The 17,132-nt window shown below is 40.9% G+C and overlaps 1 protein-coding gene across 1 annotated transcript in view; it reads right to left on the bottom strand.

Annotated features, from left to right (window-relative positions):
- Positions 1-17,132, bottom strand: part of EXOC4 (exocyst complex component 4) — a 410,874-nt gene that overhangs the window by 68,357 nt on the left and 325,385 nt on the right. The window contains exon 14 of the mRNA XM_075857508.1: positions 3,286-3,464. Within this exon, the coding sequence (XP_075713623.1) occupies positions 3,286-3,464 (179 nt within the window). The remainder of the gene's footprint in view (positions 1-3,285; positions 3,465-17,132) is intronic.

Here is a 17,132-nt window from a genome sequence, read left to right as displayed (position 1 = left end):
TGCTGGATATATGGATCCCAGCCGAATTAATCATTAAGAGAGGGTTCCTTTGAATGTTTCACAAGTAAAAATTTCTATGTAACAGTTAGGAGAATGTCGATTTTTATTGACAAATTGTATTTAATTCCCCTCTGCACAGACAGTGACTATCATGCCGTTCTAAATACCTTAACATCCCCTAGTTATTGATCAGCAGTACTATAATTTAACCCAATAGTACAATGAATGGTATCACTGCGATCAGAATAACACATTATAATAAGGCTTGTATAATTTTTCTCATCACCTTTAAGCTTGCATAGGTGAGTAGGGCTGCAGTGTGCATCTGGCCCTATCTTCAATGCTGTATTGCACCTCATCATATATTCCATTTAAATCTGCAATTTCCTGACCCCTGTTGAGTGATTAAGGACTTAAAGATTTCTTAGGGCTCAGACATTATAACCTTTACTTTCTACAAAGGAGTAAATAATTCTAGCTGAACTTCGAGATCAGCAGTCAGTGTCAGGAGCATGATCCTGTGCGAATCTGCAAGCCATATTATTAAACTACAGACACAGTGGCCACTAAAAAGAGAGAGAAAACGGAAATTGTAACCTATTAAAAAAGGGAAAACAAGTCAATCGCCTAATTACAGTCATCCAAAAAATTAAAATTTCGTAGTTGGTAATCTATGATCAGACTGAACAAGTACATTAAAACTTCTATAATCTGGCATCAATGGGATCTGATAACTGCAGAACTATCCGATATCCTGGATTATTGAAGAGTCATTGAAAAGTATATAAAGCTCATTTATAAAATACAAGGTCAGGAAGAAAGGCCAAAATAAAATGTTGTACACTAAGGCCCTGTTCACACAGAGTTTTTTGACGCGGAAACCACGCCGCAAAACTCCTTAAAAACCGCTTGAAAATGCCTCCAATTGATTTCAATGGGAGTTGGAAGAGTTTTTTTACCGCGAGTAAAAAAAACACGTCGCGGTAAAAAGAAGCGTCATGACCCATCTTGAGGCGGTTTCCGCTTCCAAAACCCCATTTCAATCAGTCAGAAAGAGGAAAAAAACGCCTCGACGAGTGTTTGAACGAGTTTTTGTCAAACCACTGTGCAAAAAGCGTCTGGAGCAGTTTTTGCAGGAGGAATTTTCCTCCTGCAAAAAACTCTGTGTGAACATAGCCTAACTATGTCACATCAGATGACACCTTCACCGGTCACAAGAATGGGTGTTCCATTCCCTTTTGTTGTGGAGAGGTGGTCACACTTGCGAAGTCACTCTCCCCTGAAATTAATAGGTGCTACAAAAACCCACAATATCTTAGGCTGGGTAGGGGTGTCAATTGCCACACTTGATTTCCTGGAAACCCCCTTTATGATTTCAGCTCTGAATATCAATAAAATATCAATAAACAAAAATATATATAAAAATATATATAAAATATATGAAACCTTCTGCATTAATTGACCTCTCATAGATCTTTCTTACTCCCTGGATCTTGCAAAGACCTCGCATAAAATATACACATTTAATACTGCAAGAATCAGATTTATTTGTTCGATAAAACATCAAATTAAGTTTCATTAGCAATTTATAGCATCTAATAACGAATAGGATATTCTTTATAACTTTTACAATTTATTAAACAATTACAAGTCTCCAATAAATATATACACAGTGTTGTGAAAAAGTATTAAAGGGAACGTATCACCTCCTTTTAGTTTTTTTACTAATTAACGCCAAATAGTGAAATTCTTTTTTTCTCATTTTTATTTTTTGATAGATTTTTTTTTTTTGTAATCCCATCTTCTGTACAGGATTATGGGGGCAAACATCTCGCCTGAGCTTCTGTTAAGAGCATTTAGAGATATGCTGGACAGCAGCCACATGGACCATAGGAACCAGTGAACAGGAGGGGGCCCATTGACTTCTATGGAAGAGTTTTCTGGGCATGCTCTGTGACCTGTGCAGAGGTCATTGGGCAGGAATGAACAGTAGGAGAGCTGTGTCCATCACCTATTGTCACTGCCTGTGATGATAATAAGATGACAAATGAGAAGTGATCTCTACAGAACAGGAAGTGTCAGTCTATCATGGGGTCAGTGGCCAGAGTGAAAACTGCTACATTTAAGGATTATTATTATTTTTTAAATATAGATAATGTCATGGAAAAACAAAACAAAAGCATCACCAAGAGTTCTTTAAAAATATGTCTAACATAAAAACTTTAAGCGTTAGATTTAAACCATAGGGAATTTTCTCATGATACATTACCTTTAAGGGGTTCTCGGTTATTGCATATTTTAAGCACTTATACGAGGGTGAGTCAAAAATTATCTACTCTCTGACTGTATAAATAATTTTACTTAACTTCTAGAAAAGACAAATACATCATTTTTCAACATAATCTCCTTGCTATTTAATACACTTTATCCATCTGTCAACAAGCTTTCATATTCCCACATTAAAAATATGTTTTATACTGAGCTGCGGGCCACAAATGCACCGTTGTCTTGGATTATTGCACAGGCAGAGCCATGGCTGATTTGCAAATTATTTGTCACATAATCCACTTATACTAGGCTATCCAATAGAATCAGTTCACGCGCACGCTCAATGTTGTCATCAGTTGTGGACAGGCGTCCGGCTACTTCATGGCTGACACTTGTGCGACCTTCCTTGAACTTGTCTATCCATTTATACACACTTTGTGACAAAACACTTTAAGTGTTTGATAAATATTGGTACCAGACACACCCTTAGACCACGAAAAACAAATCACTGCATGCTGTTCTTCTTTCGCGGAAATGACAAGTGGGGACAGCCATTGTTTCCCGCACCGCAGTCACTAACGGACGTAAGACGTTTAAACCTGCACAGCAGTGACTGGGGAGACAGCGACCTCGTACGGAAAGCGCTGATAAGGCAGTGCGGCCAACAGAAGTTTTAATATAACCGGAGTGCGGATAATTTATGACTCACCCTCATGTAAAAATAATACTAATAATAGCAACATAGCTATAAGAAGATGTGATAAAAACAATGCTATATAAAGTTGTGTATAGGTTCAGACAGCACCAGGGCGTGGTTTTGCACGGATAGGGGCCCAACCCAAGTATAAATATAAAAGAGTATCCGGCACACCAATATTGAAACAAAGGTATTTTTATTTTGTTTTTAATGCCAGTGGCAGAGTGCGACGTTTCGGTCTAAGTGACATTCATCAGGCCCTGAGCCGTGCTGGAAACTGCATAGACGAGCGCTAGTGGTTTTGAATTAATAATACTTACTTTGTGTACTTGGTAGATTTGAAATGGCAAATTTCAGTCTTCCTGCAAGCCACTCCAGACTCTCATGCAGATTGGCAAGGGCTTTTAAGTCACTGACATCAGTCATTATCTCATTCTGTGGAATTAGTTTATCTCCAAGGTTTCCAATAAGGACTTCTGACTCTTTAGCAAATGCAGCCCTAAAATTAGAAAAGAACGGCCACAGATATTTAAAAAGAGATTTATTAGCAAAACAGTTGTGTATATGAGAGTATGAGAATGCGGAAGCCATGTAAATTGAATATTGCCATAGAACATAGAAAAGAATCCCTTGAGTTTACCTCTCAATACAGAACACTTTTGGAATATATATATATACATACACACACACACGTACACGCACCATCTGGACAAAAGTACCGGGTCGCCGAGTGCGGAGGCGCATAGTGCATAAAAATCGCCAATACTCTGCTGAGTCAATCACTGCAGAGTTCCAAACCTCCTCTGGCATTAACATCTGCACAAAAACTGTGCCCATAGCATAGGTCTCTCTGGCCGAGCAGCTGCATGCAAGCCGTACATCACCAAGTACAATGCCAAGCGTTGAAAGGAGTGGTGTAAAGCATGCCACCACTGAACTCTGGAGTAGTGGAAACGTGTTCTGTGCAGTGACGAATCACGCGTCTCTATCTGACAGTCTGATGGACTAGAGGAAGTTACCTGCCTGACTTCTTTGTGCCAACTGTAAAGTTTGGTGAAGGAGGGATAATGCTATGGGGTTGTTTTTCAGGGGTTGGCCTAGGCCCCTTGGTTCCAGTGAAGGGAAATCTTAATGCTTCAGCAGACCAAGACATTTTGGACAATTGTGTTTTCAACTTTGTGGAAACAGTTTGGGGAAGGCACTTTTCTGTTCCAGCATGACCGTGCCCAAGTGCACAAAGCAAGGTCCATAAAGTCATGGTTGGATGAGTTTAGTCTGAAAGAACTTGACTGGCCCGCATAGAGCCCTAACCTCAACCCCATCGAACACCATTCTAATTCTTCCCAAAGGAGATTGTGAGCCAGGCCCTCTCGTCCAACATCAGTGTCTGACCTCACAAATGCTCTTCTGGATGAATGGACAAAAAAATCTCACAGACACACTCCAAAATCTTGTAGAAAGTCTTCACAGAAAAGTGGAAGTGGTTTGATCTGCAAAGGAGAATTAATTCCTTATTAATGCCTATGGATTTCAAATGGGCTGTCATTAAAGCTCATGTAGGTGTAATGACGGCCCCCTGCTGAGAACTTGTCTGTTAGGTTATGTTCACCCCTGCGTCGGTGTGTTCCGTTGTTCTGCTCTGTCAGTGGAGCAGAACAAGGGAACAACAGAAGCAATGTTCGGGGAGTCCGTCATTTTACCTGCACTATGGTCTCCGATAATCTCGGCCTGATCTGCGACGGAGGCCCTTAACGGAGCCTCCAACGCAGATGTGAATGAGGCCTTTACTTGACTTTAGATCAGTAAGTATGGCCTTTTTGTGGTATGAAGTAGTTTTTCAACTAAAGTATGTAACAATATATCTGTCCATAGCATAACGAAGCCAATAGACTAGTGATTAATTTTTCTGTTCAATAATTTTTATTAGATTTTACACAAAAAGAATGGATGCAAACTATACATGTAACATATTATTGAATACATATATCAAAAACTACAGCATCTTATTCATCGAAACATCATTGTTTCGGTCCAACATAATAACATTTCAACAAGACAACAGAATAACATCACTAGCAGCTTGTATATCGTCAAAAGGTTTTGTTATGAATATGAATCTAATTAAGATGTCAGTTGTTTATATAAGAGCTATATTTGATGGCACAAAGGGCTGGCTGACCAGCTTTCACAAATGTTGGAGAATTTAGGGAAACTAAGATTGCCAAGTGCTATTATTCTTTCATATGCATAAGAGGAGTTAATTAGCAACAACAGTTCGGCCTGGGTGGGTATGTCGGCACTCTTCCAATGTCTAGTCACCACTAACTTTGCCATAGCTAATATTTTACATGACAGTATTCTGAATTTTGGAGGAATGTCTTCCATGTGTAAAAACAGTAGAGCTAAATGAGGGGATACAGGAATCCGTATGTCAAACATAGTTTCTAATAATGCAAATACCTCTCTCCAGTAGCTTAGTATTACTGGACACTCCCACAGTACATGTATTAGAGCGCCTCTGTTACCACATCCCCTCCAGCATGTTACTGAGACATCTGGGAACATTATATGAAGTTTGTCCGGGGTATAATACCAGTGTAGATGGGTTTTTAGAGCCGCTTCTAACTGGGAGCTACATTGCAGTGAACTATGAATCTGGTTATATGCTTTCCTCCATGTTTCTTCCCCGAATGACATTCCTAGCATCCGCTCCCATAATAGAATATTGTGAGTTTTACAAAAATCTGTGTGACTTGACAATGTATCATATACTCCTTTCAATATCTTAGTAGATTTGGCCAGCAAGCTAAAAAGTTTTGTATTATAGATAGGGTGACGATCCTTTAACCCCTTAAGGACGCAGCCTAGTTTGGGCCTTAAGGCTCAGAGCCCATTTTTCAAATCTGACATATTTCACTTTATGTGGTAATAACGTCGGAATGCTTAAACCTATCCAAGCGATTCTGAGATTGTTTTCTCGTGACACTTTGGGCTTCATGTTCGTGGTAAAATTTGGTCAATATATTCAGTCTTTATTTGTGAAAAATTGCAAAATTTTGAGAAAATTTACAAAAAATAGCATTTTTCAGAATTTAAATGCATCTGCTTGAAAAACAGACGGTTATACCACCCAAAATAGTTACTAGTTCACATTTCCCATATGTCTACTTTAGATTGGCATGGTTTTTTGAACATTATTTTATTTTTCTTGGACGTTACAAGGCTTAGAACATAAACAGCAATTTCTCATATTCTTAAGAAAATTTCAAAAGCCTTTTTTTGAAGGTACCAGTTCAGTTCTGAAGTGGATTTGAGGGGCCTATGTATTAGAAACCCCCATAAAACACCCCATTTTAAAAACTAGACCCCTCAAAGTATTCAAAACAGCATATAGAAAGTTTTTTAACCCTTCAGGCACTTCACAGGAATTAAAGCAAAGTGGAAATGAAATTTGCAAATTTCATTTTTTCTGCTGAATTTTAATTTTATTCAATTTTTTTCTATAACAGAGAAGGTTTTACCAGAGAAATACTACTAAATATGTATTGTCCAGATTCTGCAGTTTTTAGAAATGTCCCACATGTGGCTCTACTGCGCTCGTGGACTAAAACACAAGCCCTAGAAGCAAAGAAGCACCTAGTGCATTTTGAGGCCTCTTTTTTATTAGAATATATTTTAGGCAGCATGCCAGGTTTGAAGAGGTGTTGAGGTATCAAAACAATGGAAACCCACCAGAAGTGATCCCATTTTGGAAACTACACCCCTCAAGGAATTAATTTATGTTTTTTGTTATCATTTTGACCGCACAGTTTTTTCACAGCACCTATTTGAATTGGGCTGTGAAATGAAAAAAATGATATTTTTTCCAATAAGATGTCATTTTTGATCAAAATTTCTTATTTTCACAGGGAACAACATACCCCATTTTGTTGCCCAATTTGTCCTTAGTGCGGCAATACCCCATTTGTGGTGATAAACTGCCGTTTGGGCCCATGGGAGGGCTCAGACGGAAAGGAGCACTATGTGTTTGTTGGAGTCCAGATTTTGCTGGATTGGTTTTCGGGTGCCATGTCGCATTTGCAGAGCCCCAGAGGTATCAAAGCAATGGAAACCCACCAGAAGTGACCCCATTTTGGAAACTACACCCCTCAAGGAATTCATTTATGGTTTTTGTTATCATTTTGACCGCACAGTTTTTTCACAGCACCTATTTGAATTGGGCTGTGAAATGAAAAAAATGATATTTTTTCCAATAAGATGTCATTTTTGATCAAAATTTCTTATTTTCACAAGGAACAACATATCCCATTTTGTTGCCCAATTTGTCCTTAGTGCGGCAATACCCCATTTGTGGTGATAAACTGCCGTTTGGGCCCATGGGAGGGCTCAGAAGGAAAGGACCACCATTTGGCCTACTGGAGCTTTTCTGGTGCTAAGTCATGTATGCAGAAGCCCCTGAGGTACCAGTACAGTTGAAACCCGCGAGAAGTGACCCCATTTTAAAAACTACACCCCTTAAGATATTAATCTAGAGGTGTAGTGAGCATTTTGACCGCACAGGTACTGTGTAAAAGATAATGCGCAGCAGATGGTGCAGAGTGAGAATTGCAATTTTATATATATATATGGCATGTCAGTGTCCGATATAGTGTGCCCAGCATGCGCCACCGGAGATATACACCCCTTAAATTGTAATGTGGGTTCTCCTGGGTACGGCAATACCCTACATGTGGCTGTTATCAGCTGCCTGGGCACACGGCAGGGCTTAGAAGGGAAGGACCACCATTTGGCCTACTGGAGCTTTTCTGGTGCTAAGTCATGTATGCAGAAGCCCCTGAGGTACCAGTACAGTTGAAACCCCCGAGAAGTGACCCCATTTTAAAAACTACACCCCTTAAGACATTCATCTAGAGGTGTAGTGAGCATTTTGACCCCACAGGTACTGTGTAAAAGATAATGCGCAGCAGATGGTGCAGTGTGAGATTTGGAATTTTATATATATATATGCCATTTCAGTGTCCAATATAGGGTACCCAGCATGCGCCACCGGAGATATACACCCTTTAAATTGTAATGTGGGTTCTCCTGGGTACGGCAATACCCTACATGTGGCTGTTATCAGCTGCCTGGGCATACGGCAGGGCTCAGAAGGGAAAGATGAGGGGGTAAGCTGTGCGGAGTGCATCAGGGTAAATTAAAAATCAAGGGATGTATGATACATTTTAAAACAATCTTTTATACAGAGCCCTGGTTTTTCGGGACACGTGTCACATTGGTATATTGTGTTCTTCCTTATCCCCCTCCTATAGCAGACTCTGCACCTCTTTTGACTCTTTCCCTTTCCACCGGTTTGGGGAACTTCTCCTGGAAAGTGTTGCCCTGGTACGATGCGTGTGGCCTCGCTTCCAGAAGTACTGGGTGCCCCCCCTTCCTGGTCCCTAAAGATTAGATCTTGAAATTCCAGGAAAGTTCCCCTCTGGCCTGCACATCGACGTAGCACGTACGCATTGTACAAAGCCATCTGTATGATGTGCCCGGCCAGCTTCTTATACCACACCGCATGGCGCTCTGTAGGGCTTCAGGACTTGATTTGACAAGTCCATCCCTCCCATGTACCTATTGTAGTCCAGGATGCAGTCTGGTTTGGGGGTGGCCTTTCCTTCATATATCCTAAATCTGTAGGTATAACCTGATGCACTCTCGCACGCATACATCTTCGCGCCATACCTTGCCCTCTTACCCGGCAGGTACTGGCGGAATTGAACCCTCCCTTTAAAATGTACCAGGGACTCATCAATAGAAAAACACTTCTCGGGGGTGTATGCTTGGGAAAACCGGGCACTGAAACGGTCTAATAGGGGTCTCCGTTTATACAAACGGTCAAAACTGGGGTCACCTCGGGGTTGGCACGGCTCATTATCAGTGTAATGTAAGAAGCGAAGTATTGCCTCATTTATTTATTTTTTTAGGTTCCAGTTCAGTTCTGAAGTTGCTTTGAGCGGACTATATATTAGAAACCCCCATCAAACACCCCATTTTAGAAACTAGACCCCTCAAAGTATTCACAACAGCATGTAGAAAGTTTATGAACCCTTTAGGTGTTTCACAGAAATTTAGATCAAAGTAGAGGTGAAATGTACTTTTTTTTATTTGGTCAGAAAATCCTCTTTATACCATTTTTTTTATAACACAAAAGGATTTATCAGAGAAACACAACTCAATATTTATTGCCCAGATTCTGCAGTTTAGAGAAATATCCCACATGTGGCCCTCGGGCGGTAATGGACTGAAGCACCGGCCTCCGAAGCAAAGGCGCACCTAGTGGATTTTGAGCCCTCTTTTTTATTAGGCACCATGTCCGGTTTGAAGAAGTCTTGTGGTGCCAAAACATTGGGAACCCCCCAAAAGTGACCCCAATTTGGAAACTAGACCCCTTGAGGAATCCATTGTAGTTTTCTTGGGGTGCATGCGGCTTTTTGATCAGTTTTTATTCTATTTTTAGGTGGCGTGGTGACTAATAAACAGCAATTCTACTATTGGTTTTTATTCTATTTTTTTTTACAGCGTTCACCGTGCACTATAAATGACATATTCACTTTATTCTACGGGGCGATACGATTACGGCGATACCAGATGTTTATAGTTTTTTTTTATGTCTTATGGCGTTTTCACAATAAAATACGTTTTGTAAACAATCATTCACTTTTTGTGTTGCCTTATTCTAAGAGCCAGAACTTTTTTATTTTTCAATCAATAAAGCCGTGCGAGGACTTATTTTTTGCGTAACGAACTGTAGTTTCGTTCAGTACCATTTTTCGGTACATGCGACTTTTTGATCTCTTTTTTTTCCATTTTTTGGGAGGTGAAGTGACCAAACAATTGTGATTGTGGTACGGTTTATTAATATTATTAATATTTTTTTTTACGGCGTTCACCGTGCGGGATAAATAACAAAATAATTTTGTAGTTCAGGCCGTTACGGACGCGGCGATACCAATTATGTATAGTTTATTTGTTTGTTTATATATTTTTATTAATAATAAAGACTGATAAGGGAAAAAGTGGGACTTTTACTTTTATCACTTTTAAAACTTTTATTTTCTTATTTTTAACTTTTTTTTAACTTTATTACTTTGTCCCACTAGGGGACTTGAGGGCAGGAGGCCCTGATCGCTATTCTAATACACTGCACTACATGCGTAGTGCAGTGTATTAGAACTGTCAGCTACTCACGTTGTCAGGACCCACTAGGCTTCCGTCTATGGCATAGCCGGACGCCATTGTTTGGTGTCCGGTTGCCATAGTCACCATCGCCGGCCGCTATCGTGTAGCAGGCTGGCGATGGCGGATTAACCCCTAAGAAGCCGCAATCGCTATTGAACGCGGCTTCTGAGGGGTTAATCGGCGGGGGAGCTCCGCGATCGGTCCCGGCACATTGAGCAGTGATAGTCTGCTGTCGGAAACAGCAGCTATCACAGCTCATGAACACGCCCCGCGCGAACGGCGCCGTGTTTACTCCATGACCTACTATTAGGTCACTGAGCGCGAACGCTACAGTTAGCATGACCTAATAGTAGGTCATGGAGCGTTAAGGGGTTAAAGTTGATATAAAGTGTCTGACCTGTAAATATTTATAAAAATCACTCCTTGGAAGGGAGTATGTAAGCTTCAAATATTCAAAGGAGTGCAGTTGTTCCTTGCAATATAACTGAGATATTTGGGAGATTCCCCCAGACTTCCAGTTGTTTAAGTTTAAATGAGGGATGGCCAGTTCCAGCACTTCCAGAGGGACCTGCGAGTTGGTAAGAGGCACACGATTGGAGGAGTGTTGTTGTATGTAGGACCAACACCTTAAGGCTGCTTTAGTAATTGGGGAGATGTGTGCAGGGATGGCTATGTTCCAAAGTTCGAGAAACATGAGAGCTTTCAAGCTAGACGGATAAACATAAGATGTTTCTATTTGAACCCAATGTGTTGAGAGATTAGTCGTCCACCCTGGACTTAAGAGTGCCACCAAAGTAGAGGAGTAGTATGCATAAATATCTGGTATTCCCAATCCCCCTAGTCTTCTATCCCTAGTCAAAATATGTGCTGCGACACGTGGTTTGCGATAAGACCAAATAAATTTCATGATAGCCGTTTGGATACATTTGAAGAAAGATTTTGGTACGGCTATTGGGACCGTTCTAAACAAATACAGCAGTTTAGGTAGTAATAACATTTTGAATGCGGCAATCCTGCCTATCCAAGACACTTCAACTTTATGTAATCTAGCCATTTCTACTTGGATTGTTTGCAAAAGGGGTTCATAGTTAGATCTGTATAAAGATTTGTGAGATTGTGTCAGAGTTATACCCAGGTATGTGATACCCTTTTCTTTCCAGTCAAATGGATATCTATACTTAAGGAGATGAAGTAGAGAGGGCGAAATGTTCAGTGGTAATATTTGAGACTTCTGGGTATTTAATTTGTATAGCGAGACTTGTCCAAATTTTTGAATACAGTCTAGAGTAGCTTCGAGTGAATCTTCTGGGGAGGATAAGGAGAGTATTATGTCATCTGCATATAATGAAATTGTATGTACTCGATTGTCAATGTATATACCGTGAATGTTTGCATGTGTTCGTAAGACTTGAGCTAAGGGTTCCATAGATAATATAAACACAAGGGGGGATAAAGGGCATCCTTGTCTAGTGCCGTTAGTAATTTGGAAAGAGTCCGACAACACTCCATTAGTATATACCTGAGCTGACGGGCATGAATATAGAGCTTTAATAGAGTCAATTATACATCCTCTGAACCCCATCTTTCCTAACGTCGAAAAAGCGTATTCCCAATGGATACGATCAAACGCTTTTTCAGCGTCTAGGGCTAGCATTACCGAAGGCATCTCTGATTGTTCTATAGTATATAGAATACCCAACACTCTACGAGTATTGTCTGAGGCTTGTCTACCCTTTACGAATCCTACCTGGTCTTCTCCTATCAGCGTGGGCAGCAAGTGGGAAATTCTCATAGCTAGTATTTTTGCGTATATTTTAACATCTACATTTAATAATGAGATAGGACGAAAGTTTTGAGGGGCATCTGTAGTTTTTCCTGGTTTCGGGATGGTGACAATTAAGGCAGATTGATTTTCGGCCGGTAAAACCCCTGAGTCCATTGCTTTCTGGAAAAATCTACACATAAACGGTAATAATATACCTTGTAGTGATTTATAATACATGTTGGTAAGTCCATCTGGGCCAGGAGACTTGCCGTTGGGTAGTAACTTAAGAGCGTCAGATATTTCCTTTTCTAAAAACGGGGCATTTAAATTCGACAGTTGGATCTCAGAGAGGTGAGGTAGATTTATTTTTTGCAGAAAAGCCTGAATATCTGCATCCGACGGGTGTGGGGAAAATGGGTCTTTCCCCAAATTGTATAAATAATAGGAATAAAAAGTTCTAAATTGGTTAGCAATGTCTGTGGGGTGTGTTATTTTCGTTTGGGTGTGGGGGTCTATCAGAAATGGAATCTTGGATTTTTGGTGTTGCGTCTTCAATCTAGCTGCCAACAACTTGCTGGCCTTATTGTTCTGCGAATAATACCTTGCTTTGGTTTTTTTGAGATTTTTCTCATAGTCAGAAAGTAAGCTACATCTTAAGCGTTGTCGGAGAATAAAAAGTTTTTCGGCGTTTTGTGGCGTCTGCTTAGTTTTATTTTGGGTTTCCATGGAGCGAATTTCTTCTGTAAGGGAAGAAATTAAGGCCATCCTTTGTTTTTTAACTATATGTCCCAAACGAATGAGAGTGCCTCTAACAAAGGCTTTGTGGGCATTCCATAAGGTGAAATCATTGATTTGGGAATTGTCGTTTTGTTGGAAATATTCTCTGAGGTCATTCACAATGGTTTGTTTATGTTCCGGATGGGACAATAAAAAAGGGTTGCACCTCCAGAGGTAAGTGGGTTTGGACCTATTACTTTCCTCAATTATCAGGGTTATTACCGCATGATCCGACCATTTAATGGTCTCTATTGACGAGTTTTTAGTGGCAAAGAGCGATTCTTTATCTACGAGAAACATATCTATGCGGGAATAACTATTATGGGTTAAGGAGTAGAAGGAATAATCTTTCTCTGTACTGTGCTGTGCCCGCCAGACATCATATAGTTCTTGTTTCCCCACCAAGGGTCCAAGCTGGGCTTGTGATTGACGTGTGGGGTTTGTGGTATCCAGAGAGGCATCAACTATAGTGTTGAAGTCCCCACATATTATCACCCTTCCTTGACGTAGTTTGTTCATTAGTCGGAATATTTTGTGGAGAAAACGAATTTGGTGACGGTTGGGAGCATAAACGTTTACAATTGTATATGTTATGTTGTTAATTATGCAGATTAATATAATATATCTACCATTTGGGTCAATATGGGCCTGAATTTTCTGAAACGCTACCGAGTTTTTTACAGCAATTAGAATGCCTCTGGACTTAGCCGTGTAGTGTGATTGGAATATGTGAGGAAATAAATGGTGATTTATGCGATTCGCATCTGTTTGTAATAGGTGCGTTTCTTGGGCACACAAGATGTCACATACTATGGATTTAGATTCTTGCCACATATGCGCTCTTTTATGTGGACTATTAAGCCCGTTCACATTAAGTGAGGCTATTTTAATAACCATTGTAGCTGTAAAGAAATGCGGTGTAGTATCCTATCTGAGGAGATATTAGTTTGTTTTCCCCTGTACCTGTACACAACGTGATCAGCTCGTTCAGTTTCCATCGACCATATTCACAATCGGTGTCTCTGCTGCTAGCACAAAAATATAAAAAAGAAATAAACACAAAACAGTAGATTCTACACAAATCTAGTACGAACCATGGACAAATGAAACTGTCCATCAGAAAAGGGGCAAAGACAGTCAGCTTGATGTCGGGCCAATATGACCGCAACTGCACCAAAATTAGCTAAACCTCAGCTAATACTTTGAAGAGGGATGTTCCGTCATATCCGAGACCATCAGAGAAAAGCGGAGAAAAGAAAAACACATATCATTCTTTTCATCATTTGTGTTGTTTCCGGCGATCTACCATCTGCCATTCATCCCTTACTCTTTGGGGGGGGGGGGTGGTTAGATGGCTGCTCTTGCAGATGTACCGTAATGTCCCATGTTTTCAGTAGGACTACTCCCTCTGAGATATTTCGGATCACGTATAGAGAGTTATTTCGGTGAATAAGTAGGCGAACTGGGAATCCCCAGCGGTATAAAATCTTGTTGTCCCGTAGGGCATTTGTGATAGGAGCTAAACATCTTCGTAGCTGCATCGTCGCAGCTGAGAGATCTGTAAAGATGGATATCATACTATATTGTGATGGCGTAGCATCTTTTCTCTTGAGACATCATCAATTGTTCCTTGATATGGTAAAAATGAATCCGGGCTATTACGTCGCGCGGTATGTTATCTGCAAGATGTTTTGGTTTTGGGAGTCTACGAATTCGATCTATAATGAGATCCCTCGGAGTACATGCCGGAAGCATGGTCTTAATAAATTCTTGCGCAAATTTAGGCAGATCTTGTGTAGCTACATCTTCAGGGATCCCTCTTATCTTGATATTGTTTCTACGAGATCTGTCTTCTAGGTCAGCCATTTTTGCTTTTATTTGAGATACTTCAGTTTCTAGGTCGTAGTGTGCATCAATCAGCTCATTATGAGACATGACAAATTCACCGAGTTTGGTTTCAGCATGTTGAACTCTAAGTTCTACGTCTTGTACTGCTGCTGACAGGGGATGTAGCATTTTAGCAAAACCTGCTTGCAGGGAGGTACTGAGAGCCTGAAGCATGGTCTTCATTGCAAGCTCTGTGACTAAGTTAGCTGAGGAGGGCATGTCATCTAGATTTTTTTCCTCTGACAGGGAGATCCCAGGGGGTATGCATTCTCCTACCTGGGTTGATGGAGATTCCGGAGAAGACCGTCTCTGTCTCTGTTGAGATGTACTCCTGGAACTCAGCAAAGGTGGCGATAAGGAAGCAGAGGTAGGTGTTGATGATTTAAGATGGCGCCCCCGTCGTCCTGAATGAGTGAGGCCTGTAGCTGGAATATCCCGGGTAGACTTCACTATAGTTGCCGCAATGAGTGGAGGAGCTAGCGACGGGACAGAGGCACTCCTCCTCTGCGTAGCTGCAGCATTATTGAGTCGAGACGGGGAGTGTGGAGGCGGCTCGGAGGTAAGGGAGCCAGTCAGGGAGCACGTGTCCCCTCCATCTTGGATCTCCTCAGTGTGGCGCGGAGGGAAGAAGTCCGTGAGCTTGGAGGGTCTCTGTACGGGCCTTCTGCGTCTCGGCATATCTGCTTGATATTCCGGTCTATGCAGGGAACTACCTTCGGTTCGGATTTGTGCTGCTTTTGAGGCTTTAGTCGCGGTAAAGTCGAGTCTGGTGCAGGAGCTCTGTACTCACACAGCCATTCAGACCGACCGCCAAGCCACGCCCCAGTGATTAATTTTTCAAACGGACGGTGAGAATCTCTTAAAAAGGGAATGTCTCATGGGTTTAATTTTAGTTTCATTCATTAAACGTAAGTATGTAGAAGAGAAATAAAGTGTTTGTTCTTTTGTTAAAATGTTGTAACGATTTATTTTTTAAACTTTCGTGGGGCGGCTATATTGGAGGCACATTTCCTTCCTGTTTTTTCTGTATAGACAGTACAGCAGTCCCGTAAGTGTACGTCATGGTGCAGGGGGAGAAGTATGGAGCGCACTCACGTGCTGAGCACGCTCGATACGCTACAGGTGTCAGTTGTGTATTACAGCCGACACTAACGGCCAGGAACAGCGATCGCGTTTAACCTATCAAATGCTGTGGTCAATCGCGACCACAGTATCTGAGGTGTTATAGGGAGGGGGCGGCCCCTCTGACATCTCACCGGTGCCCCCACAACGCGATCGCGGGTTTCCGATATCATGGCAGCCCAGAGGCCTAACGAAAGCCCCCAGGACTGCCTTCACTCTGCCTCTGTTAAGCCCTGTGGCAGGGCTTAACAGAAGACGGTAAAAATTACTATACACTGCAACACATTAGTATTGCAGTGTACTGTACCAGGGGGGTTCAAGTCCCCCAGCAGGACTAATAGAATGTGTAAAACAAAAAGTAAATAATGTTTTTAGTAGTAAAAAAAATGTAAAAGTTAAAAAAATTCCCATTTTTCCTCTGATGTAAAAAGTAAACAAAACTGGTATCGCATCTGTAAAAGTTCAGAACGATTACAATATAGCATTAATTCATGCGCACGGTGAACGCTGTAAAAAGAGAATAATATATAAAAACGCTAGAATCGCTGTTTTTTGGTCAACTTAGCGGTAAAATGAAATAAAATAAAAAGTGATCAAAAAGTCCCAATAAAAACAAAGCGGATGACGCAAAAAAGAATCCCCCCACCGGTCAAACCGACAAAAAAATAAAAAAAAAGTTATGAAAAAAAGTTGTCTTTCAGAATATGGAACAGAATAATAATTTTTTTTCTAACAAATCGATTTTTCTTTGTAAAAAGAGTAAAACATTAAAAAACCTATATAAATTTGGTATCGACATAATCGTATTGACCAGCAGAATAAAGTAAATTTGTCGTTTTTACCACACGGCGGAAGACGTAAAAACGAAACCCAAAAGAAAATGGGAGGAATCACGTTTTTTTTCCAATTACACCCCACATAGAATTTATTTTCAGTTTCCCAGTACATATGGTACTTTAAATGGTGCCAATAGAAACTACAACTCCTCCCGCAAAAAACACCTCTTCAATGATGGAAAAATAAAAAAGTTATGGCTCAGACGGCAGGATGCGTAAAACAAAAATGAAAAAACAAACATAAATGGCTTGGACTGTAAGGAGTAAAAGGGGTTTCAGAGTTATTTAGCAGGGATGCAGTTTCTCCTCGCCGCTGTGTATTGACATAGCTGCAGCGATGATGTGCATTTATACCCACATAATCGCTGTAGCCAAATCACTAGTCTCAGTGGGTATACGGCACAGTTTTGCTGAGGCCAGTGCTTGGCTGCAGCGAGCACGTGGGTATACGGGCACCTTATCGCTGCAGCTATGTCAATAAACAGCGGCAGGGAGGAACTGAGCGGCAGCGCTGAAACGACTGGGATCTGTGGGGTAAGTAGTACCTTTTTATTTG

The sequence above is a fragment of the Rhinoderma darwinii genome, chromosome 3, assembly GCF_050947455.1.
Source record: "Rhinoderma darwinii isolate aRhiDar2 chromosome 3, aRhiDar2.hap1, whole genome shotgun sequence".
Taxonomy (NCBI): domain Eukaryota; kingdom Metazoa; phylum Chordata; class Amphibia; order Anura; family Rhinodermatidae; genus Rhinoderma; species Rhinoderma darwinii.
This window is presented reverse-complemented; position numbering and strand designations above follow the sequence as displayed.